This window comes from Entelurus aequoreus, linkage group LG17 (genome assembly GCF_033978785.1).
Source record: "Entelurus aequoreus isolate RoL-2023_Sb linkage group LG17, RoL_Eaeq_v1.1, whole genome shotgun sequence".
In the NCBI taxonomy this organism is placed as follows: domain Eukaryota; kingdom Metazoa; phylum Chordata; class Actinopteri; order Syngnathiformes; family Syngnathidae; genus Entelurus; species Entelurus aequoreus.
The window spans coordinates 46,286,226-46,312,550 of NC_084747.1; the positions used below are offsets into that span (position 1 = coordinate 46,286,226).

Genomic DNA, 26,325 nt, shown 5'->3' on the forward strand with positions numbered 1-26,325 from the left:
TGTTTAAATGTACTATATAAATAAAGTGGATTGGATTGGATTAAGCAAAGAAATCAAACAAAGCACCAATATGATTCCCCTTAAGAGACTGTTCATACTACAAGTCTCACAAAGTACACAGAATAAAGAATTATGATGAACATCCTGAACCCTTATCTTTTTTTTTTATTGAGACAAAGATTATTTATGTACACTACCGTTCAAAAGTTTGGGTCACCCAAACAATTTTGTGGAATAGCCTTCATTTCTAAGAACAAGAATAGACTGTCGAGTTTCAGATGAAAGTTCTCTTTTTCTGGCCATTTTGAGCGTTTAATTGACCCCACAAATGTGATGCTCCAGAAACTCAATCTGCTCAAAGGAAGGTCAGTTTTGTAGCTTCTGTAACGAGCTAAAATGTTTTCAGATGTGTGAACATGATTACACAAGGGTTTTCTGATCATCAATGAGCCTTCTGAGCCAATGAGCAAACACATTGTACCATTAGAAAACTGGAGTGATAGTTGCTGGAAATGGGCCTCTATACACCTATGTAGATATTGCACCAAAAACCAGACATTTGCAGCTACAATAGTCATTTACCACATTAGCAATGTATAGAGTGTATTTCTTTAAAGTTAAGACTAGTTTAAAGTTATCTTAATTGAAAAGTACAGTGCTTTTCCTTCAAAAATAAGGACATTTCAATGTGACCCCAAACTTTTGAACGTAGTGTATTCAATATTTGTTTGCTTACTATGGTATACTATTTATTTATTATTTATTTGTTCACTGTTCTGTGACAGAGAACAAGGAAATTGGATAAAATTGCTACGGTATGAAAAGGGGTAGGATTAAATAAGCTCTGCTTCTTCCTACTCCTTTTCGGACGTGATGTAATGAAACAACTGGAAATATGTGCTGCATTACATTGTATCGTATGCATGTTCGAAATAAACTGAAACTGCACTGAAACTTAACTGAACTGTGCAGCGATGCAAAAAAAACGCCCTATGGGCGATAGAAATGTGGCCCAGTGATGACCATATAATCTAGTATGGGGCAGTGTTACAATCTGGTTACTTCTGCAACAATATGCAGTACAAAACCATAGGTTGGCTATAAGTTGAGTCAATTGAGATTCATGGGGCTCTTATTGTGAAAAGAGTGGTTCATTCTGTGAACACAACAGAAGCCACAACTTTTCCTACTGCCCTAGACTTGGAGTGTGTGACATCTCCTGTCATCAACTTTCTCGTCAGATCTTTGCGTAAGTACTGAGGATGGAAATCAAGTCTAAAAATGGTCCAAAGTAACTGATTTGGGTCCTGCTAATTTGCATTTTAATTTTGGGACTTTTTAGAAAATGTTTCCTGGCCAGGTGGTGTACATTCCTGCTAAATGACATCTCAACTAGAACAACTTGCGCTTCCTTACTTCTGCAGCCATTGGGGAGAAAAAAAAAGGATACAATCCAGAACTTCCAGTTCTGCTGAGTGCGCTGCTTGATGTACTCATTTAAGTCGTACTGCATGTATCCCTGCGTAACCAGTGCTCCGGTCTCTGGCAGTTGGTCGTCACAAAGACTGTGATGGAAACAAAGACAGAAGACAAGCAGTGACACCACTGCGTGTTTCTGACGAAAGAAGTTAAAACAAGCATGTGCACGTACCTGATGGAGGCGTTGAGATGCGCAATCTCTTCCTGGAGTGTTCTAATTTCCTTCTCCATTTCCTCCCTCTCCTGCTTGAGCTTCTTAATGTATTGCACTGTCTTTTGTATCGTGTCCGCATTACTCTGCGTGACATCAAAGTGATTGTCAACTTTTCTGCCAAAACAGCGGTTACACAACAAAGAGTGAAAGTGCACCCATTGTGAAAAAATGGTCCGCCCGCACACTGCTATGTAAACAGCCGCGTTCCAGCATGTTTACTTGTGTCACCACTTCATGACTTCCGTCTATGCATTACTTTCCTGACTATATTTTGTAATTTCAGGTGTTTTAGAGCAGTGGTCCCCAACCTTTTTGTAGCTGCGGACCCTTGAAAATGTGTCCCACGGACCAGGGGGGTTGGGGGGGTGTTTTTTTTTTATATAAAGAAATACAATCATTTGTGCTTACGGTCAATACAGTCTCCCTGCAGACTGTATTGATCTATATTTATGTATAATGTATATATTGTGTTTTTTATGTTGATTTAATTAAAAAAAAAAACCTTTTTTTTTTTTTTTTAATTTCTTGTGCGGCCCAGTACCAATCGGTGGTTGGGGACCACTGTTTTAGATTACATCCCTCACAATTTTAGCAACAGAAAATACTATAGGAAACAGAAATGTGCGGTTAGGGCGGAAAGTTAGGCAGTTATGATGATAAATCAGGGTTTCCCAGACATTCATTTATTTGTGGCGGCCCGCCACGAAAGAATTACGTCCGCCACAAATAAATAAAAAATAAAAAAATAAAAAAATAAAAAACTTTTTTTTTTTTTGGTCCTCTCCAGCTTCTCAGGCAAATCATATAGTTGATGTAGATGCCCATATCGGCTGTTCAGATTTACTTTACAAAAGAGAAGTGTAGGATACTTCTCTTGTTGCCTTATTTGTATTTGACTTTATTAAATGTATTTATATTAGAAACACAACATGTGTATATAACAAAGGGTGCAAAGTCTGCAGGCAGTAGGAAACACATGGTTAAGTGTAGGGGAGTAAAACTGATGGCAGTCTAAAGTTCAAGATTTTTGGAGCTCTTTGTCAGTGGATCAGATGTTTGATGAAGCTCTGTGTCTATCTACCACCACTACTGTTTTCTGTTTATTTGTTACTGACTGTGGCAGGACACCTCTGCCTCTGTTTCACTTTATGTTGCTGGTAAATAATATGGTTGTAGTAGTAGGCTAAAGTTAAATTAGTTAGTATGCACTAATTAAAAGGGGCAGAGCTTTAAGAGACATTTTAGCTTTTATATTTTATAAGATATATTTTTGTAAGAACCACAATTAATAAATATATTTCAGTGAATAACTTATTGTTCAAATCTGTACATAAATATGTACATAAAGTGTTGTAATTATATTGTAAAATGGATGGATGGACGGACGTTTAAAACAAAACTGTTATTATTAATTAGTAAGTATACATTTTTTGAGCCTTTTTAGAGAAAATCATATCATTGTAGTAAATTATGCAAATTACTCGATGATGTCATGGTGACCACGCCCATAGCCACGCCCCCACCGCCACAGGTATCTTGGCAGTTTATGGGAAACACTGGCTAGTCAATGGTCAAGAGATTAGATGTGGTAGGACAATTTAAATATCTTGGTGTAGTCTTTGATTCCAACTTAAATTTCAAGCAGCATGTTAAGAAAAGTTAACATATGATTAAGTTTAATCCGTCCAATTTTAAACACATTAGACATTCTCTCACTAAGTGCCATGATATTCAGCCACGTAAACTACTGCTATACAAATTGTTCCCATACCTCAGAGAATATCCTGCAGCCACTAAAGTCTCTCTTCAAGAGAACACTAAAAATTATAGACAAAAATCCTCTAAAGTATCATTATTGTAACATTTTAAGTAAGTATAATATTTTGGATTCAGATAATTATCAGATATTCATGGATGTTTACCTCATCTTTAGCGTTCTAAATAAACTTGTTCCACCTTCCTTGATAGATTTTATTAATTAAAAAAATAGCGGTCAAGGAAACACCAGAGCAGTGACCAGAGGGGACTGCAACGTACAAAGGCGCAGGACTAAATTTGGCCAAATGGTGGATCTATCAGAGGCATACAGTCATTGAAGAGGCTGCCAGCCCATGTCAGAAACTGTGAGACCTATTTAACATTTAAAACTGCACTGAAACAGTGGTTGAAAACTAATCAGACATGGACGCACAATTAGATTATTCACATGTTTTTTTTTGTTGTTGTTGTTTGTTTTATTTTATTTTATTATTATTTTTGTCCATGGTCTGTGCTTATGGTATGCTTGTAATGTGTAATATTTTGTGTTTTCTGTATTCTTTTGTATCGTGACCTGTTGAATGTTTACTGTACTAACGGATGAAAATGAGCTATTGTGCTAACTCCGGCATATTTACATTGTTGCTCTATGTTGATGAATGTGCATTGTCCTAATTCAAATAAATAAATAAATAAATATATAGAATAAGTGGATGTTTTTTTTTTTTTTTTTAAATCCTTTCGCCGTGTCAGTTGCATGTTTGTGGATTATAAAAGATGTGGATCAAGGTGGTGGTCTGGGAAGTAGAAGAGCAATATGGAGGATAGAGATGTCCGATAATATTGGGCTGCCGATACTATCGCCCGATAAATGCTTTAAAATGTAATATCGGAAATTATCGGTATCGGTTTCTAAAAGTAAAATGTATGACTTTTTAAAACGCAGCGGTGTACACGGACGTAGGGAGAGGTACAGAGTGCCAATAAACCTTAAAGGCATTTCCTTCGCGTGCGTGCCGTCTGAGTCACATAATATCTACCGGCTGTTCTCATCACAAATTAATGCAAGGCATACTTGGTCAACAGCCATACAGGTCATACTGAGGGTGGCCAGATACTGTAGACAACTTTAACACTGTTACAAATATGCACCACACTGTGAACCCACGCCAAACAAAATGGTTATTATCTTGTTATCATAATGAGCAAAACGTATTAATGATTAGTGCATACTAATTTAAAGTTTAAAAAACAAAACAAAAGCATCAATGCTTCAGCTGGCGTGAGAGGCCCCGCATGTCACTTATAGGAAGTAAACTTGTAAATACTGTGTCTCTGAGTACTGGTAGTCATTACATAGCTTGTATCGGGATACAAATGTACTAAATAGAGTCAACACAGCAATTGTCGCTTTACTCACAGGACACCTGAAGTTGAGGGTGGGAACCAGGCAGCGGAGCGTTTTGTAGCGGCTGTTCATAATTAAACGTCTCTTCTGCTGTGCTTGGTGTGATCTGCTTTGGCTCTGCTAATGAGACACACACACACACACATACTGGTTATGATTTGAAATGGGGACCAAGTTTTTGATCATCACTTGTGGGGACCACCCTTTCTACAGGTCGTGGAGGCATAAACATTTTTTGGTAAAATGGCCACTGCCCAGTTAGCTCATACACGTCTTTAAATCTCTGGATTGATGAAGTAATGTGCTGATCATTCTTACTGGGGACCCTGGGGGAAAAAAGAGTTAATATGGTTCATGGGGACCAAATTTAAATAATTTTGCATAATTCACACAAATTTGTAAGTGACTACTGAGGACCATTAAAAAAAAAAAAAAAAGTTCAAATTAAATATGACATGATCCTCAGAATACAGCACTACAGCTGTCCTCTTATAGGAAGTTTCACCACTTAAATGTACCAGCTAGAGCCCAATGAGGGGCTGCTGTGCAAATGTCTCACACTCAAACTAACCAGTAAACATGTTTTATGGGCCAAAGCTTAAAAATCACTTAGGCATCTTCAGAATAGATCTGACTATCATTTAAAAAGGTTTCCCTTTTTTGTCCCCATACCGTCAGAGGTCCCCTAAAGTTGACTGTGTAAACAGAGCGATGTCTCCATTAAACATGCACGCACAAACAAACAAACAAACTATAATTTGCTTGCATCCATTCTTACCTACTAACTAACACGGTTGAGCCAAATATTAAATTAGACTAAAAGTGTTTTTTTTGTTTTCTCTTTACCTGAGGTGTACCGCTACTGATTGGAGACTGCTGACTGGGATCCGGATCAAAAGAACAAGGTAAATCTTGACATGACAATCCTGGCTGATCCTGAACTGGAGACAGAAAAAAACAACAACAGTAAAACAAGACTGCGGTTTATTTCATTCAACAAGAAAACTAAAACACCCAACAGCAAACTCTTTAAAAAAAAGGGCAGAAAAGCATAAAAAAGGACAAAAAACAGGAACTGTTAAAACGAACAACACTAACAATTATAATACACTTTGTAACCTACAGCACATAGATGATAGGCAGGCCCGCCTCTGACAACATTTTTTGCCCAATTGTTGCCCCATTTTTTTTTTCTTTACATCCTCCCAAATAGTGTACGGCCTAACAAACTAGTCCGCCCAAACAAAAGAAATCCCACACGTCTTACTGCTTTTTAAATTGAATTCAACTCCAAAATAAACAACCATGGGGCCAAAAAAAGTGCCAGCACTCCGATAGAGAAGGTGAGAACTACTGTGTTGCTGTAGTCAGAAGTAGTTTAATATAGTGAAGTTAATAGTGTTTGCCTGTAAGTATTATACTTATGGCACATCAGCGGTTTGATCATAATGTTTACCTTGGTTTTGTATTTGATTGTCCTATTTGGAGGTGTTGAACATGCCCTGTGAAATCGCCAATTCAAACCGGTAGCATCTATATGGCGGATCCAATGTAAAATACCATAAAGCTAGCGCATTTGTTTGAATGCATTTCTTTTTATTGTTGGAATCTAAAAGAGAAGTTTTTACCTCATGTAAATTATATTGACATACTTTATTTCTGTATGTCCAGTTTTGCAGTGCTTTTTTGACAACATGTTGTCTGTCTGCTAAGCCAGCAGGAATTGACGTTAGCAGGAGCAAAAAAATAACATCATTAGCAGAGTTACGGAGTACGTTGCAAGCGTTTCATTAAATTGTTCGTGTTTCCCCCCCTGAGACGAGGCTAAATCATTTAATTTGCATTTTCTCCTCCCAATAGTATGGGCGTTCTGATGCTGAGCATGTATTCTGCATATTAATGAAGCCAGACACCCTAAATGGATTACGCTCTCAATTTTGCTTATTTGAGAGACACATTCCTCTGCGCACAAGTTTAGTAGATCAGCTTTGCATGTGCTATCAAGTTTGCACGTGTTTTAATACATGCAAACCTTTCGTAGATCAGACCCTAAGTGTGTGTGTATGGGACAGCAATGTTGGGTGTAGGGTGGGAAGTGGGGGACTTTGAGGAGTCTAGTGTATGGGGGCCCATGAATTTAGTGGTAAGCCACTGATCAGTCATGCAGAATCTTAACCGGTACCAAAAAGCACCTGTTCTCTGCATACATCCTTGTGTAAAACTATAATTATTCTCTATAAAATGTGTTTTGTACTTGTATTTTAGGTGTATGGAATAGATTAATTGGATTTACATTATTTCTTATGGGACAAAATGCATCAGTTTTCGTTCAATTAGTTTTTAATTTAATACCAAGGTACCACTGTATAACGCAGGGGTCACCAACGCGGTGCCCGCGGGCACCAGGTAGCCCGTAAGGACCAGATGAGTAGCCCGCTGGCCTGTTCTAAAAATAGCTCAAATAGCAGCACTTACCAGTGAACTGCCTCTATTTTTTAAATTTTATTTATTTACTAGCAAGCTGGTCTCGCTTTGCCGGACATTTTTAATTCTAAGAGAGACAAAACTCAAATAGAATTTGAAAATCCAAGAAAATATTTTAAAGACTTGGTCTTCTTTTGTTAAAATTAATTCATAATTTTTTTTACTTTGCTTCTTATAACTTTCAGAAAGACAATTTTAGAGAAAAAATACAACCTTAAAAATGATTTTAGGATTTTTAAACACATATACCTTTTTACCTGTTAAATTCCTTCCTCTTCTTTCCTGACAATTTAAATCAATGTTCAAGTAATTTTTTTATTTTTTATTGTAAAGAATAATAAATACATTTTAATTTAATTTTTCATTTTAGCTTGTGTTTTTTCGACAAAGAATATTTGTGAAATATTTCTTCAAACTTATTATGATTAAAATTCAAAAAAAATATTTTGGCGAATCTAGAAAATCTGTAGAATGAAATTTAAATCTTATTTCAAAGTCTTTTGAATTTCTTTTAAAATTTTTGTTCTGGAAAATCTACAAGAAATAATGATTTGTCTTTGTTAGAAATATAGCTTGGTCCAATTTGTTATATATTCTAACAAAGTGTAGATTGGATTTTAACCTATTCAAAACATGTCATCAAAATTCTAAAATTAATCTTAATCAGGAAAAATTACTAACGATGTTCCATAAATTCTTTTTTTAATTTTTTCAAAAAGATTCGAATTAGCTAGTTTTTCTCTTCTTTTTTTCGGTTGAATTTTGAATTTTAAAGAGTCGAAATTGAAGATAAACTATGTTTCAAAATTTAATTGTCATTTTTTTCGGGTTTTCTCCTCTTTTAAACCGTTCAATTAAGTGTAAATATCATTAATTATTAATAATAACATAGAGTTAAAAGTAAATTGGGCAAATTGGCTATTTCTGGCAATTTATTTAAGTGTGTATCAAACTGGTAGCCCTTCGCATTAATCAGTACCCAAGAAGTAGCTCTTGGTTTCAAAAAGGTTGGTGACCCCTGGTATAACGCCTTAGCATTGCTAAAGGGGTTGGCCTATTTACAAAATGAAAGATATTTTTATACAAGTTAGGACTCTGTTGCTGATAAAAGGTGGAGGAATCCTCACCGACACGGGGGGGCGATTCCTGCTTTAGGGTGTTTGAGGGGGCGATGCACTGAGAACACTTCTGAGTTTGAGGTAGGACAGGGAATCCATAAGTCTGATGGGATACATAAACAAAGCATGTCATCATATGAGAGTTGCATGGGTTTCATGTAACATGACTTACACCTGCTTCACAGGTGTATTGTTGTAGTCCTTTAAAAGGCATAGCTCTTCACACTGCTCTTGGATTGTATACACGGTGTGACTAACGATATGTCTGGTGAGAATGTTGAGAACGTACCGTGAACATCACCGCTGGAGGTGGTATCGCATCCATTTTTACAGCTGAGATCACAGTTAAAGAGGAAGAAGAATTTTAATAAAACACGCACAAAAATAAAAGTATGTTGAAAGAAACGACCAACCTGTGAAGTACAGCGGCGAGGGCTTGACTGGATGGGCTGGGCTTATCTTCTTCAAATTCTGTTTTTTGCTGGTGCTGGCCCGCTGCAGGCTAACAGGGACGGCGAACTGCGGGGGAAACACGGCGGAGGTGGAAAGCTGATTCAAGGGCGGCAGCCTGGACTGAGCAGGTGGAGCTGGTGTGCACGCAGAGCGGGCGGCGGCTGCGGAGGGGTGTGTGATGATAGAGGGCGATAAGGTCTCATCCAAAGAATCCAGGGGGGCGGGGGGCCGAGGTTGTGCCACCAAGTCCTGAATGGGAAGGCACGGAGACACCATGGCATTGTGGGTGGAGACGTCTTCGTGGTTGCCCAGCGCCACTTGGCCGTGATAGTGAGGCAGGTAGTTTTCCACAATGGCGCTATCACTGCCATCACTGGCTCCACTAGTCTGAGAGGTCACAGGTGAGGGGATGGCCATGTGGCTTATGGGAAACATTAACTGGTCCTGCTGGGAAAAAAACACATTTCCTCCTTAAGACTCTAATTGGTGCTTCAACTGTTGTTTATTACATTTTCATTTGTGTAAGTTTGTGTTCATCTCCTGGCTAGAGCTTTTGATGAATTAACCATGATCAGGGCCGCCCCTGGTTAAATTGGGATCTTAAGCAGAAATATATTTAGATTGTTTTACTTTTTAATCAAACTTTAATTTAATTGGATGCATGTTTTGTACTAAACAAAATCATGGGAAATAAATTGCTGTTTGATAAATATTTTTGTGTGTAAAATATTACATTTAAGATAATTAAAACATACATTTGTATATCTTTCTGACACACCTCTAAACGGGATTTGACCTTGGTACGACTATTTACCAGCCCAGCACTATCACTGAGCGCCAAATGTACAACGTGTATCTCCAAGGGAATTTGCAATTATTTTCTCGTCAGTGATGGAGTAGGAAGGGGCAGGAATTACATCTGCGGTAAAACTATGAAGCGCCCTGTAATTCATTCATCGACATTTTACAAGGGACCCTCCAAACGCACATCGCGTGATACACATGCAAACACAAATTAATCTCCATCATATATCAATAAAATCCTAACTCAATTTGAATTAAATGTAATATGTATATACTACATCTGAGGCTGTTTCATCTAGCTCTGATGTAGATTAAACAACTAGTAGCAAAGTAAATTGGAATACATTACTAGGGGTGTAATGGTATTGTGGTTTGAAAGTCTTCACAATAATGCTGTGACGCATGACGGTATTAAACCAAACCTTAGTGTGTATTTTTTTTCAGGTGCTGAAAATAAACCACATCTCCCAGAATCCTCTGCGCAGCGCGGGGCGACAATTTGGGGGGCGTCAAACGCCGTAAGCAGGAAGTGAAGTGTGTCCGTAGTAGATGAGAGGAATTGGTTTTTTTGGACATTTCCTGACAATTTCATCAAATACTATCCATAACTGTTTGAGTTATGTTGCTAACAAACACACAAACAATACCTCGTGCAACACAACCTCTTTGGCGGAGGTAAGAAAGTCTGCGTTCTGCAAAGCATGGCACTTTCGTCCTGAGCGTTTCCAAGTCGACACAGCCAGCCGACCGTGTCGCACCGCACGGAAAAAAAATCACCCAAAAAAAACTGTACACCGCAGGAAATATGAGTAAACTGAGAAGCTACTTGATAAATCCTCAATCCATACATTCATTCACCACCGCTTGTCTCTCTCGATGTCGTGGGGGGGCTGGAGCCTATATACTGTAGCTGCACCCGGGCGGAAGGCAGTGCACAACCTGGGCACGTCGCCACCTTATAAACTGACACCCAGTATGTATATATATATATATATATATATATAAATGATAAATGGGTTATACTTGTATAGCGCTTTTCTACCTTCAAGGTACTCAAAGCGCTTTGACAGTATTTCCACATATATATTATATATACATATATATACATATATATACATACATACACACACACACACACACACACACACACACACACACACACACACACACACACACACACACACACACACACACACACACACACACACACACACATATATATATATATATATATATATATATATATATATATATATACACACACTACCGTTCAAAAGTTTGGGGTCACCCAAACAATTTTGTGGAATAGCCTTCATTTCTAAGAACAAGAATACTGTCGAGTTTCAGATGAAAGTTCTCTTTTTCTGGCCATTTTGAGCGTTTAATTGACCCCACAAATGTGATGCTCCAGAAACTCAATCTGCTCAAAGGAAGGTCAGTTTTGTAGCTTCTGTAACGAGCTAAACTGTTTTCAGATGTGTGAACATGATTGCACAAGGGTTTTCTAATCATCAATTAGCCTTCTGAGCCAATGAGCAAACACATTGTACCATTAGAACACTGGAGTGGTAGTTGCTGGAAATGGGCCTCTATACACCTATGTAGATATTGCACCAAAAACCAGACATTTGCAGCTAGAATAGTCATTTACCACATTAGCAATGTATAGAGTGTATTTCTTTAAAGTTAAGACTAGTTTAAAGTTATCTTCATTGAAAAGTACAGTGCTTTTCCTTCAAAAATCAGGACATTTCAATGTGACCCCAAACTTTTGAACGGTAGTGTATATATATATATATACATGCATATATATATACATAAAAATTAAAATAATAATAAACAAAGCTGATACCGATAAAAAATACCAAATAGTGGCTCGGCCAACAATCTGTCAATCTCTACTTATTGCCACAATTGTCTACTGTTCATTATTGTCTAATGTCTGACATAATTTAAGATATCTAGATGCATCACTTCCAGATTCTGCATTTGGATTTGCGGTTTACCACCTTTTAGGAATGAAGATGACTTGTATTGATCTGACTTTTGCACAATTTGTTAAATGAAAGAAACAATATTTCCTAGGTTTGTTCAGATTGATCATTAAAAGGCTGTTAAGCAGACTAGTCGTGTGCGGTAATTCAGTTTAGTATGATTACTATGTTACATGGATTGGGTTTGTGTAACTACCTAAAGGGAGAGAGAAAAGCAAGACAGAAGATGGAGGCACAGAATCTTACACTTTCTGCTTGTGGTGGTCGTCGTGAAAGTGGTGGTGTGTTAAGGTGCTGAGAACTCTGTGTGTTACCTGCGACTGAGAGCTGCTGCTGGGCATAGGGGGAACTGATGGTGCAGTGGGGGAAACAAGGGGGAAGACGGGCGGACGGTAGCTGTGAAATAAGTCTGGAAACAAGAGTCTCTATGTTAGCAAGTGGTTAGTAAAAAAAAAAAAGAAAAGTAATTACACTACTTTCTGGGTTAGATTAAGCCAACTACTGTGTAACTGAGTTACTGCAACACATCTGCGTGATTCCCATAAGTGTGCACAATTAGTGTGCGTGTTGGTGTCTGTATTTGTTAATATACAGTATTTGCACCACATAACAAAAAACATCTTTACTAGAGATACAATAATGCATAAAAACAAAACATTAAACACATGAGATCAATGTCTCTTTTTATCGGTGGTAAGTGTGTGAACAGTAAAAAGGTTTGGTGTTTCCAGTTGGCTAGTGAGTTTAAACAGTGCAAAAAAACAACAACTTGATTTGTTGATCATTACACAACAGACAATCTAGCAAGTTTCAGTGCACTAGTAAATGGTCTAGTGCACTTGAAAGGGACATCATGACCAATTATTCCAGGACATACTGTACAGGCGAAACCAAGCCAGTGGTCTTATCTGTGGATACGCTGCCAACAGCACTAAGGGGAAAACTAACTGGATGAAAAGGGTGCAAGCGTAAAGGTGTAACTGTTACCAACAATGCTAAACAGTAATGATAAAAGGGGAAAGCACAGTTGTTGGCCGCAGTTCTGGAGACTGGAGCATCTACTCACAGAAAAAGTCAAAACACAAACAAAATGCGATTATGAATCAACAAGATTGAAGCTCAGAGCATACCAAGCCAGGTTAGGCCAACGGTGGATTAACTCAAGTCAGGTAGAACAAAGAGTACAGTCATTATGGCTAAATCATCTCTCATCAGGCACTGTACTTTTTTCACACGTCAACCGCTAGGAGTACCTTGGAGAGGGTCAGAAGAGTCCATAAAGTCGAGGTTGGGCTGCAAGGGGTTGAGTCTCGGTTGGATCATGTCTGCATTCAATACATACGCTGCAAAATGGTAGAGGTGGAGGTCAGCGTTTCCAATACATTCATTTATTTGTGGCAGCCCGCCACCAATAAAATTTGGCTGATCTGATTTCTTTTTTTATTATATATATTTAATTAATTTACATTAAAAAACGATTTAAAAAAAGCCTTTTCATATTTACATTATGTGTAGAATTTCTAGGGACAAACATGAATGTATTCTATTTTATAATAAGGCTGTAACATAGCAAAATGTGGAAAAAGTGAAGCACTGTGAATACTTTCCGGATGCACTGTATGTGCTGCCCTCTCCTGGCAATCATGTTTAACATAACATCGACTACGTTATTTGTTTTAAAAATTTGAGTTTGAAGTTTTACAGAATATGCTTCGGTAGCTAATCAGAGAGCAACAGAATGACCTAGTAGTACAAATTTAAGATTAAATATTTGTTTCCAAAAAGTTTGGAGACTACATGCCTGTAAATAGAAATGTATTTGAAGGTTTTTGTCAATTTTGTTTAGTTAAAATCTGACTTGTTAAACGTTTGTACAAGTTTAAAACAATCCTGATGCTAATTTTCATTAGCGTGTCAATGAGCTTGTCCCTCGTGTGTTTGCGTTAAGCTAGGGGCATAAGAGCCAACCGTTATTCTGAATGGTTGCATTGCTTATTCTCAGTTTAGACCACGTTGTATTGTTGATTTAACACAATTTCTACATGTATGCTTACTTTCCTTTGTGTGCTTAGTTTTATATTAACTTCATTGTGGAGACTATCAATAAACCACCTCAAATTGGAAGTTTTCATTGCTAACTCTAAGGACTCAAACTAAACTCCAACATTCAGGGAGGGCAGAATAACTAAGGATTTCCACTGAATGCGTAACAGCGCGGACTCTTTCCGTTTCCATACTAGTCAATATGTCAGTCTCCATCATCGGTGGATCCCCCGGCCATGCCGGTGCTACACAGCATCCCTGCGCTAAATATTTGCAGAGCTTCTATTTTTGCCCGTCACCGCAACACGGAGGATCAGTGTAGCTCAAATATGCTTGTGTAGGACAGGAAGTCATTCTCAAACACAAAAATTATCCGGCAGGGACGGGCTTGAAGTCAACTTGTCAATAGGTTTTCAGACATATCAGGGCATTCAATCGATCGCAACTGGACTGGACTGTTTGGTTTGTCTTAGAAGACATTTCGCCTCTCATCTGAGTAGGCTTCATCAGTTCGTGCTTAAAGACTTAGATTGGTCAGATCTAAGTCGCTAGACTTAAGACAAACCAAACAGTCCAGTTGCGATCGATTGAATGCCCTGAGATGACAATGACCTGGAAGATGGTAAACATTCATAGACACATCCATCCATCCATTTTCTACCGCTTGTCTCCCGTTCGAGGTCGCGGAGGTGCTGGAGCATATCTCAGCTGCATTCGGGCACATTTTTAGACATAATTTCACCTTGTTGACATAAATGGATGAGACATGCTGGTTGTGGAGTTCCAAATTCAAAGAATCATGCATCCATCCATCCATTTTCTACCGCTTGTCCCGTTCGGGGTCGCAGGGGTGCTGGAGCCTATCTCAGCTGCAATCGGGCGGAAGGCGGGGTACACCCTGGACAAGTCGCCACCTCATCGCAGGGCCAACACAGATAGACAGACAACATTTACACTCACATTCACACACTATGGCCAATTTAGTGTTGCAGATCAACCTATCCCCAGGTGCATGTCTTTGGAGGTGGGAGGAAGCCGGAGTACCCGGAGGGAACCCACGCAGTCACGGGGAGAACATGCAAACTCCACACAGAAAGATCCCGAGCCCGGGATTGAATTCAGGACTACTCAGGACCATATTACAGGCAAATGCTGGACAGCTATTTGGGGTTCTGTGTCAAACACAAGCTGATAAATTAAATGTGTCTGTATATAAAGCTCACTAGAGATGACGTTACTGTTGTGTTGTTGCTTTCTACAAATAAAGAATGAATAAAGTTGTCATTCTGCGAGGCAAAACTGTCATCTTTTCCATGAGTCAAGTCAATTTCGTGCAAACACAGACGCCAGCCTGTAGATATTGATGGACGGCAAAGCACAATACACATCGCATTGTTGCCGTTCAGCAGCCGTCACATATCTTAAATGGGCAGGACCAAGTTCATTAGCTTCAGCTCCTCTGGAAGGACAGAATAAACTGTGGTTTGCTTTACTACGACTCCCCTTATCACGTGATTATATGCAGATTCACAAGATCCTGGAAAAGTCTGCGCTATTCCCCTGCACGGCGGAGATTGCAACCATGCGCATCAGAACAGCGGCGGGGATAGGCAGACGGCGGGGATAGGCAGACGGCGGAGATGTTCCGTGGCGGTGCCGTTCAGTTATGTATCGTGGGGGAATCTAGGGTAATATATGTAAATAAGCCGAGGGTGTACAAATTTGGGCCCTGGGAGCATTTGCAGGCAGGAGCTTGTTTTGTTTTTTTAAGGGCCCAGACTAACCAAGCATGATGTTGCTGTTAAAATGTGAGCGTAATGTTAGCACGCTCGCTCACATTGCTATGCTAATGTTGCAAACCTATGTGTTCGCTTGTCACACTCCTTAATGTTACATTGTTTTATGCGATATGTTGCATACATTTTACACTGTATATCCTCCTGACAACCACAGTCCTTTGCAACGGAGTACACCAGTGGTTCTTAACCTGGGTTCGATCAACCCTAGGGGTTCGGTGAGTCGGCCTCAGGGGTTCGGCGGAGGTCAAAACACACCCGACTCATCGTGTAAATACAAACTTCTCCCTATCGGCGTATTACGGATACCGCAACAGTTGACTGGTTTGCAGGTGTGTAATTTGTTGAGAGTTTATGCACTGTTGGTTTTGTTCTTTGAACAAGGTGATGTTCATGCACGGTTCATTTTATGCACCAGTAAAAAAACATGGTAACACTTTAGTATGGGGAACATATTCACCATTAATTAGTTGCTTATTAACATGCAAATTAGTAACATATTGGCTCTTAACTAGTCATTATTAAGTACGTATTAATGCCTTATTCGGCATGACCTTATTATAACCCTAACCCTCTAACCCTGACCCTGACCAAATAACTCTAAATGAAGTCTCTATTACTTAGAATATGTTCCTCTAGTGTCCAAATAACTCTAAATTAAGTCTTTGTTCCTAAGAATATGTCCCCCTAGTGTCCAAATAACTCTAAATTAAGTCTTTGTTACTTAGAATATGTTCCCCATTCTAAAGTGTTACCAAAAACATATAACTTTGTCTTGAATTTGAAAAAAAAAAATCATTTTATTTTTCACTAAAGAAGGGTTTGGTGAATTCGCATATGAAACTGGTGGGGTTCGGTACCTCCAACAAAGTTAAGAACCACTGGAGTAGACTTTTGTGTTTTTCATTACAGGGTTTACTTTTTTTGGGACATTTTTAACTCTGACGAGTACACAGCTCATTACCATTAAAGCTACAGACACACAACGCCGTTTTTGCCGGTAGGGATTACTTAAACCACTTGTATACTGTCCAAGTTCAAGTATGATTCCAATACATTATTGTGGGACCTTTAGGACTAATATGAAATGGTCAAAAAACATTAGAACATTGGACCGTTCATAAATTATTCATTCCAAAATGTCTACTATTTATAAATGATGGAATAAAACAAAATAAAACCCCTACTTAGCTCCTTGGGGCTGGGCCAGGTCGTGGACTGGTGGAAGGTGGTGAATAACGTGTCTGAGAACCCCGAAATCAAAACCTCCATGTCAAAGAGGCTCTCCAGGTCTGTGGGGACTGGCAATTCGCTCTCTTCATCCTGATCAAAGGAGACACGATGCATGGCTGGAGGGATTTCCCCAAACAACGATAACTGCTCCTTGGGCCCCTTTAGTCAGTAGAAAAGCAAGCAGCAAGCTGGTTAATGACACACGCATGCAGGGTTGAGCGCAGCTAACAAGCAAAGTGTGCAATTACTAAACATGCGTTTGTCGTACACAAACATCAGTGATGTGCTTTCCTGCCAGCGAGCGGTATATAGCACTAAATTCAAATTATGGATAGGCAGAATCGCAATGACTTATAACAGTCTTGCTCTCGTTCAAATTAATGGACTGAGTTAGCTACTAACCCTAAAGCAATTTAGGCATGACTGGACTTGGCAGTAATCAGAAGAGGGTGCAATGAATTCAGACTTAACCATTTTGTTTCCTAAACGACCTGCAAAGCAAACCAAAGGGGAAACGTCTCCGTTATGTGTCTTTCAGGCCACCTCAGATGGTGAGTAGTTTTATTTATTATATTTCTATACAGCGGTAACTGCACTTTTTAGAGCAAGGGCATCTGACTTTTTTTTATACTGAGTGGGGGATATGTGATTTTTTTTTAAAATAGTTACATTATTTCAAACCACGTGGCCGTCAATGTGTACAGGCTGAGAGTCCTGACTGGTGACTGGATGAGTGTGAGGAAGAGGGGGAGCCGGTGGGTGTGTGTGTGTAAGTGTGCGGTGAGAGGGATGTCTACAACCTTCGCGGTAAGGTAAGCATTAATACATCCCAAAAAAAGAGAGAGTTTAGTTCGGTACGGAGAGATTAATTTGCCTTCACAGTCAAAGACGCTGGCTTACCCATATGCCTGGTATGTGATAACAAAACATTTAACCGTCAAAAACATTTTTAAAAACCAAGATTTTATGAAAAGTACTCATTTATTTCAAAGTAACCCCACTCTGTTCATTGTATTCTGTTATTAAAACTTAAAATAAAAAGATTACAACTTTTAAAAGATTACTGGTGAAACTCAAAAATTTGAATATCGTGCTAAACCATCATTGCTATGCCGATGACACCCAAATCTATGTAGCGCTATCACCAAATGACTATCGCCCCATAGATCTTCTGTGCCAGTGCATTGAGCAAGTCAAACACTGGATGTGCCAAAATGTCCTACAACTAAATGAAGATAAAACTGAGATAATTGTTTTTGGTGCTAAAAAAGAAAGGTTTAAAGTCGTCCAACACCTTCAATCACTGTCCCTGAAAACCTCAAATAAAGCCAGAAATCTTGGGGTTATTTTAGATTCTGATTTACATTTCGACAGTCACATCAAATCAGTAACAAAATCGGCCTATCACCTCAAAAATGTAAAAAGACTTAGAGGGCTCATGTCAGCTCAAGACTTTGAAAAACTTGTACTTGCCTTTATTACCAGTAGGCTAGACTATTGTAATGGTCTCCTTGCAGGTCTTCCCAAAAAAAACTGTCAGGTAGCTACAGCTTGTTCAGAACGCTGCAGCTAGAGTTCTAACAAAGACCAAAAAATGTGAGCACATTACACCAATTCTTAAATCCTTACATTGGCTCCCTGTACATCAGAGAATTGATTTCAAAATCCTCCTGCTCACATATAAACCACTACATGGTCTAGGGCCCAAGTATATTACTGATAGGCTCCCACTATATAAGCCCTCTAGATCACTAAGATCTTCTGAGACCAATCTGTTAGCGGTTCCAAGAGTAAACTCAAATCAAGGGAGAGCATCATTCAGTCACTATGCAACAAATAGCTGGCAATAATCTTCCTGAAGATGTCAGACTTTCCCCAACTCTGACTACTTTTAAAACTAGACTGAAGACTTTTATGTTCACCTTAGCTTTCAGCTAAATCTTTTAATCTTTTAACTTTTAACGTCTGCACTGTTTTTATTTTTATTGTCTGCATTTTAATTTTGCTTTTATTTTCTTTCATTTCACTTTGTTGTCTGTGAAGCACATTGAGTCTGCCTTGTGTATGAAAAGCGCTATACAAATAAAGTGGCCTTGCCTTGCCTAAAGTCCATTCTGTCAGCAATTCAACTTTAAATGTGAAACTAATATGTGAATAAACTCATTATACATGCAAAAGAAGATATGTCAAGCCTTTATTTGTTATAATGTTGATGATCATAGTTTAGTTTTTGAAAACTTAATTTTCAGAGATTTTCGATTCAAGGTTTTTATAAACTCTAAGCCATAATCATCAAAATTATATCAAAAGAAGCACGTTGTTAAATATTATGAGCCTTTGTGATATATTAGTTTCACCTGCTAAATCTAATTCCTGGAATAATCGAACCTTTGCACGATATTTTATTTATTGAGTTTCACCTGTATAAGCTGTGTCTTGTGGCTCCAGACTATTTTTCTTGAATGGAAGAGGACACAAAATGGCTCTTTTGCTTACAAATGGTTGTCTATTCCAGGTTTAGAGTGTTAAAATGGTATTTGTTCATTGATGACCTCATCACTTTACATTATATCCTATGGGAAAATATGTCCATGTTGTCATACTTGTTTACTTTCCTGACCCACTAACATAAAAAAATGTAGTCCAACGTCCATCCATAGCATGAATTGACAAATGCGTTAATGCTTAAGTCCATTTAAGTGAGAGTGTCAAGTGGCATGCATGCTTTTAGTCCCTGCATACCTTGAGCAAACTTGACAGGTCATCATCCTTGTGCTTCTGCAACTGAAAAAAAAAGCCAGTAAACATCAATGTGACTGTATATGCTTGGACCAATCAAACAAAACAAAACAACAAAACAAGACTGGACGACATTTATACATTTAATGAAATCTCAACTCTTTTCTTGAAGTACGTCCTCCACTTGTGATACTCTCTGATGACAACTTCTATTCTTCTCCTCCAGCATTTGCCCTCGGTGGTGATCATCTGCAGAGGGGGGATGGCGACATTGTTTTAAAAATGAACATAGACAAGTCATTTATGTAAACATTTTTGCCTTATGGTTTGCCATGTCTTTGTCCAAACAATGTATTTATTAATTATATTTGTTTATTTTTAAAATGATGCAAAGGAGACATTCTGTTTAACGACAAATGCAACATTTAAAGCTCTTGTGGGCAATTGGCTCATGTACAAGATGATTTTAAAATACTATTGGCACAATAAATGTTTTTTGTACAGTTGTTTATCTTATAAAATATTTTAGTGGTAATAATAATACAATAAATTACACAGGGGCTGTGTATGTGCAGCGTGCATGCTGTGAGTGCTAAACATTTGCAATCCAACTGTGTTATAAACTCCCCAAGTCTAAATGTTTTGAAAAAAGATAAACGTAATCATTTACTAAATTCATAGCATGATTTATCTAATGAAATACTGTGCTGCAATTAATATTTTTTGGTCTTTAGTCTAAAACAATGTTTTTCACTGTGCGGCAAACCACAAAGTCGAAAAAACGCACCCCCCGACCTATTTACACATTGTTATGCCATTTAATTAAAAATGCCATTTATGCCATTCAATTAAAAATTAGCAAAATAAACAATACTTCAATGACTCACAACATTATAAAAGCATGTACAATATAACTAAATGATATTGCTCATTTAATTAAAAATGAGCAAAATAAACAGTACTTCAATGACTCACAACATTATAAAAGCACGTACAATATAACAAAATTATATTTGTTCTTCAATTTGTGGTGAAAGTTAGGTACGTAAGTTAAGTACGTAATCCCCTGTTGCCGCAACTTTTTAATGTTCACCTCTGTAGTGCGATGCTCCAAGTCTATATTTCCATGGAGAGGAGTCACAAAGTGGCAGACTGGATTCTTTCTTCTCACCACATCTGCAGACAGAAAAACAGTCACTCAAACATGATCAATAAAACTAACTTTCCGTGTCTTCTTAAGGCAGAGGGGAAGTCTTACACTGCATGTACCAGGCCCTCCAGATGGCGTTGTTGAGACGGATCTTGTCTCGCCAAAGCAGCTTCAGACCCTTGAAGTTTTTCCATTTGGGAGACACCAGCTCACCACTGTGGACAAATAACCAGACATTAGGAAGAAGACAGGTGCCATTTTTTTGCCAGTCTAAACGCTCCAAAGTGCTTCAAATGTGATATTTTTCACATTAGATTCAGGCCACATCACAAGGTAGTCCAAATTCGACTGAAATCTGATCTTTTCAAATGTGACTTCAGTCTAAACGCAATGCAACCTGACTTTTTCATCAGCTTTGGGCGAGCTACGTCATTTGTGTGCGCGGGGAAAGCTGCAGCCCGCCAGCAGAAGTGGATATTTCCTCACAACATCCGGTTTTGGTGAGCAGAGTCTATTTTCGATGGACGAATTTTCGGTACATCACTTGTCAATACTGCGCAAAAAATAGGCTATATGTAATATATGAATACATACTCTAAACATGACTACATTTTATAATAACACCAGAAGATTAGACGTGTTGCTTGTAGTTTTTAATTTTAAAAAAGTCATTACAATTCTCTAGAATGACACTTGAAAAATTCCCAAAGTACATTGTACAATAAGGAACAACAACAATTTTTTTATTTTTTTTTGTAAAACATGTCCTTCGGTCCTATCTTCCTATTATTGTGAGGCAGAATTCACCAAGCGTTGGATCGTTCACCAACTAATAGGGAACGTGAGTTGGGTTTAGACCGTCGTAAGACAGGTTAGTTTTACCCCTCTGATGTATACTTAAAGGGACACTTTATAGTAAAGGTTAAAACTAGAGATGTCCGATATTATCGGCCGATATATGCGTTAAAATGTAATATCGGAAATTATCGGTATCGTTTTTTTTATTATCGGCATCGTTTTTTTTTTTATTAAATCCACATAAAAAACACAAGATACACTTACAATTAGTGCACCAACCCAAAAAACCTCCCTCCCCCATTTACACTCATTCACACAAAAGGGTTGTTTCTTTCTGTTATTAATATTCTGGTTCCTACATTATATATCAATACATATCAATACAGTCTGCAAGGGATACAGTCCGTAAGCACACATGATTGTGCGTGCTGCTGGTCCACTAATAGTACTAACCTTTAAAAGTTAATTTTACTAATTTTCATTCATTACTAGTTTCTATGTAACTGTTTTTATATTGTTGTACTTTCTTTTTTATTCAAGAAAATGTTTTTAATTTATTTATCTTATTTTACTAATTTTTTTAAAAAGTACCTTATCTTCACCATACCTGGTTGTCCAAATTAGGCATAATAATGTGTTAATTCCACGACTGCATATATCGGTTGATATCGGTATCGGTTGATATCGGTATCGGTAATTAAAGAGTTGGACAATATCGGAATATCGGATATCGGCAAAAAGCCATTATCAGACATCCCTAGTTAAAACGATTGACATCAATAAATCAATACATACAAAAGTTGTATATGTAAAATATGTTTGTTGGGGGGTAAAAATGTCGACAACTTGAAAACAATTGCCTGCAACAGTATTGGAAAGGGTGATAGTTCTTACTAAAGGGTACTTATTTGGCAACAAAAAAGTTGACTGCGTTTGCGCTACTCGCTAGTTGCTGTTTTTTACTGCAGACTCAATACCAACCACGGTCAAACTCCCAGATGCCTTCCAGTTTCCTTTCAGTGCCGCCCTTTTTCCTGCCTGGCTTTTTTTCCAGTTGCTGCAATTTTGAACACTCTCCTATTTAGATACTTAATAACCCAGCTTTAAAAAACTGTAGGGCATGGTTCAACTAAATATAGTTCAATGACAACAACAACAATAGTAACAGGGTGGCTGGTCTTGGTGCTTTCCTGCTCTATTATTAGTCCTGCCAGTGAGCCCAAGTCAGTGGTGCCAATTCCAAAAAGGGCAGTGGGGAACCTCTTTTGGCCGCAACACTGCAGCTGTAAATAGAAAGCCTCTTCATATATGGTGGCAAACTTTTCTTTAATACTGAATAACAATAACCAAGTTTTTTACAGGCAACATTTGTTGTATATCTTTTGATTAAAGGATGGCTTCCTAAATTAAATGTATATAGAGACAAGTTAATAAACAATATTAGTTGTCAAAAGAGCATAGAGTTCTACAATGATTATTATACAACATGTCTTCTGAACTTCTGGCCAAATGATTTGTCAGGTGAAAATCTACAGTATTATAAATGTGGTTTTATATCAGTTCTAGCATTTCCCTACAATTTGAGTTACTTCCCCTCTCCTCTAGTACTTTCATTGCAGGTTTAGGGCTTTTAAAACACCACACATAGAATTAAAAATTATATAGCACAACACAAAAGTATATCATCAAATTGAAAAATACAATAAACTATGTTGTAAAATATGAATGTAAAATATTCTTTGTTCCTTTTAGTTATTTCATTGTAGGTTTAAGTGTGTTTCAAACACTATATGAATAATAAAAAGTATAAAGCCCAACACACACATCTGATATTCTGAAATAGAAAAATGCAATAAAATATATTGCAAAATATGCATTTAAAATGTACGGAGCCCCTAAAGGGACATGGGGGAATAATTTTTTTTAATATATATATATATATATTAGTTTATTTTTTTATTTTTTTTTAGACATGTATCTCGTGCGCACGAGAAACTTTATCGTGCGCACGAGATACATGTCTAAAAATATTTTTTAAAAATGTATAATTTTTTTTTTTTAAGACATGTATCTCGTGCCCACGAGAAACTCTCGTGCGCACGAGATACATGTCTAAAAAAAATTAAATCTAAAATATGTATATATAAATATTTTTTTTATTTTTATAAAAAGTTTCTCGTGCACATGAGATGTCTAAAAAATAAAAATAAAAATTCTTTTTTTTTTTTTTTAGAAACTTTCTTTTGCGCACGAGATACATGTCTAAAAATATATATATATATATATTTTTTTTTATAACTTTATAAAAAGTTTCTCGTGCTAACGAGATAGTTTCCCGTGCACACGAGATGTCTAAAAAAAAAAAATTATTAATAAAAATTATTTTAAAAAACATTTCCCCCATGTCCCTTTAGGGGCTCCATAAAAATATTCTTTATTCCCTTTAGTGTTTGTTCTGTTTATTTTAGCATGTTTCAAACATCATATAAATAATAAAAACTATGACACTATGCAGTTGAAAAACCTAATGGAGGACTTTGGCACGTAAATAAGACCGCCCACAAAACAGCGCATTCTGAAGAGACAGCCTGAAAGTGGCTTGAAGATGGTCTATAAAACATAATCTATAAAACATTTTTTTTAACCAAAAAAACACCATTACACATTTTGTAGACCACAATGCATTTTTTTAAAGGGGAACTGTACTTTTTCTGGAATTTTGCCTATCGTTAACAATCGATATGAGAGACAACAAGACCATTTTTTTTTCCTTCGCTTTCTAACATAGAAAAATAGGCTCGTTTTTGGTGGCTAGCAATGCATCTAATGGGAGCAATCGATTCCACCACTAAATCACTTTAAAAATGCATTTAAATACCATCAACAATACTCCATTTATGTTCTGTAACCTGTATACCAAACTGTAGCAACATTGTTCTTGTAAGCGCGAACAATGAGGAACTCTTTTTCTATTGCAGTAAAACAGTGGTTCTTAACCTTGTTGGAGGTACCGAACCCCACCAGTTTCATATGCGCATTCACCGAACTCTTCTTTAGTGAAAAATATTTTTTTTAAAAAGTCAAATATCTGTGTTGGCCCTGCGATGAGGTGGCGACTTGTCCAGGGTGTACCCCGCCTTCCGCCCGGATGCAGCTGAGATAGGCACCAGCGGCCCCCGCGACCCCGAAGGGAATAAGCGGTAGAAAATGGATGGATGGATGGAAATTCAAGACAAAGTCATGTTTTCAATGTTTCCCATAAACTGCCAAGATACCCGTGGCGGTGGGGGCGTGGCCATGGGTGTGGCTGTGGGCGTGGTCACAATGACATCACCGAGTAATTTGCATAATTTACTACAATGAAATGATTTTCTCTAAAAAGGCTCAAAAAATGTATACTTACTAATTAATAATTACAGTTTTGTTTTAAACGTCCATCCATCCAACCATCCATCCATTTTACAATATAATTACAACACTTTATGTACATATTTATATACAGATTTGAACAATAAGTTATTCACTGAAATATTTTTATTAATTGTATTAATTGTGGTTCTTACAAAAAATATATCTTATAAAATATAAAAGCTAAAATGTCTCTTAAAGCTCTGCCCCTTTAATTAGTGCATACTAAATAATTTAACTTTAGCCTACTACTACAACCATATTATTTACCAGCAACATAAAGTGAAACAGAGGCAGAGGTGTCCTGCCACAGTCAGTAACAAATAAACAGAAAACAGTAGTGGTCAAATACAAATAAGGCAACAAGAGAAGTATCCTACACTTCTATTTTGTAAAGTAAATCTGAACAGCCTATATGGGCATCTACATCAACTATATGATTTGCCAGAGAAGCTGGACAGGACAAAAAAAATATATATATTTATATATATATATATATATATATATATATATATATATATATATATATATATATATATATATATATATATATATATATATATATATATATATATATATATATATATATATATATATATATATATATTTGTGGCGGATGTAATTCTTTCGTGGCGGGCCGCCACAAATAAATGAATGTGTGGGAAACACTGTTTTTTTTTACTGGGGCACAAAATGAACCGTGCATGAACATCACCTTGTTCAAAGAACAAAACCAACACAGTGCATGAACTCACAACAAATTACAAACCTGCAAATCAGATGGAAAATTAAAAGGAACATTGTTTGGAGGTATCCATAATACGCCGATAGGGAGAAGTTTTTATTTACACGATGAGTCGGGTGTGTCTTGACCTCCGCGGCGGAGGCTCCGCCGAACCCCTGAGGCCGACTCACCGAACCCCTAGGGTTCGATCGAACCCAGGTTAAGAACCACTGCAGTAACACATCGGAACACTTCGGTATTAGTCATAAAAGCGAGCTACGAAAAAACAGTGTTTATTTGTCTTATCTTGAACGGGTTTGTGCTACTCAGTGGCCTAGTGGTTAGAGTGTCCGCCCTGAGATCGGTAGGTTGTGAGTTCAAACCCCGGCCGGGTCATACCAAAGACTATAAAAATGGGACCCATTACCTCCCTGCTTGGCACTCAGCATCAAGGGTTGGAATTGGGGGTTAAATCACCAAAAATGATTCCCGGGCGTGGCTACGCTGCTGCCCACTGCTCCCCTCACCTCCCAGGGGGTGATCAAGGGGATGGGTCAAATGCAGAGGACACATTTCACCACACCTAGTGTGTATGTGACAATAATTGGTACTTTAACTTTAACTTAAAACATAGTTTCGTTGTACTTGTGCAATGACAATAAAGTCCTATCCTATCCTAAAATAAGCTAGCTTCCACATCAGCAAAAAATGTGTTTGAGTTG

General features: G+C 37.6%; 1 protein-coding gene across 7 annotated transcripts in view; it reads right to left on the bottom strand.

Moving 5' to 3' along the window:
• The window catches only part of mlxip (MLX interacting protein), a 58,052-nt gene that overhangs the window by 7,985 nt on the left and 23,742 nt on the right, over nt 1-26,325 (bottom strand). The window contains exons 2-15 of one of the 7 annotated variants that reach the window (XM_062025802.1): nt 20,782-20,888; nt 20,617-20,699; nt 19,665-19,772; nt 19,527-19,568; nt 16,739-16,943; nt 12,966-13,055; nt 12,027-12,121; nt 8,875-9,361; nt 8,751-8,794; nt 8,471-8,564; nt 5,706-5,800; nt 4,872-4,976; nt 1,652-1,776; nt 1,451-1,565 (exon numbers count right to left, since the gene is read on the bottom strand). In XM_062025802.1, the coding sequence (XP_061881786.1) occupies nt 1,451-1,565; nt 1,652-1,776; nt 4,872-4,976; nt 5,706-5,800; nt 8,471-8,564; nt 8,751-8,794; nt 8,875-9,361; nt 12,027-12,121; nt 12,966-13,055; nt 16,739-16,943; nt 19,527-19,568; nt 19,665-19,772; nt 20,617-20,699; nt 20,782-20,888 (1,795 nt within the window). Of the gene's footprint in view, nt 1-1,450; nt 1,566-1,651; nt 1,777-4,871; nt 4,980-5,705; nt 5,801-8,470; nt 8,565-8,750; nt 8,795-8,874; nt 9,362-12,026; nt 12,122-12,965; nt 13,056-16,738; nt 16,944-19,526; nt 19,569-19,664; nt 19,773-20,616; nt 20,700-20,781; nt 20,889-26,325 lie in introns of all 7 variants that reach the window. The other 6 variants (XM_062025806.1, XM_062025805.1, XM_062025801.1 and 3 more) reach the window with 6 other exon arrangements.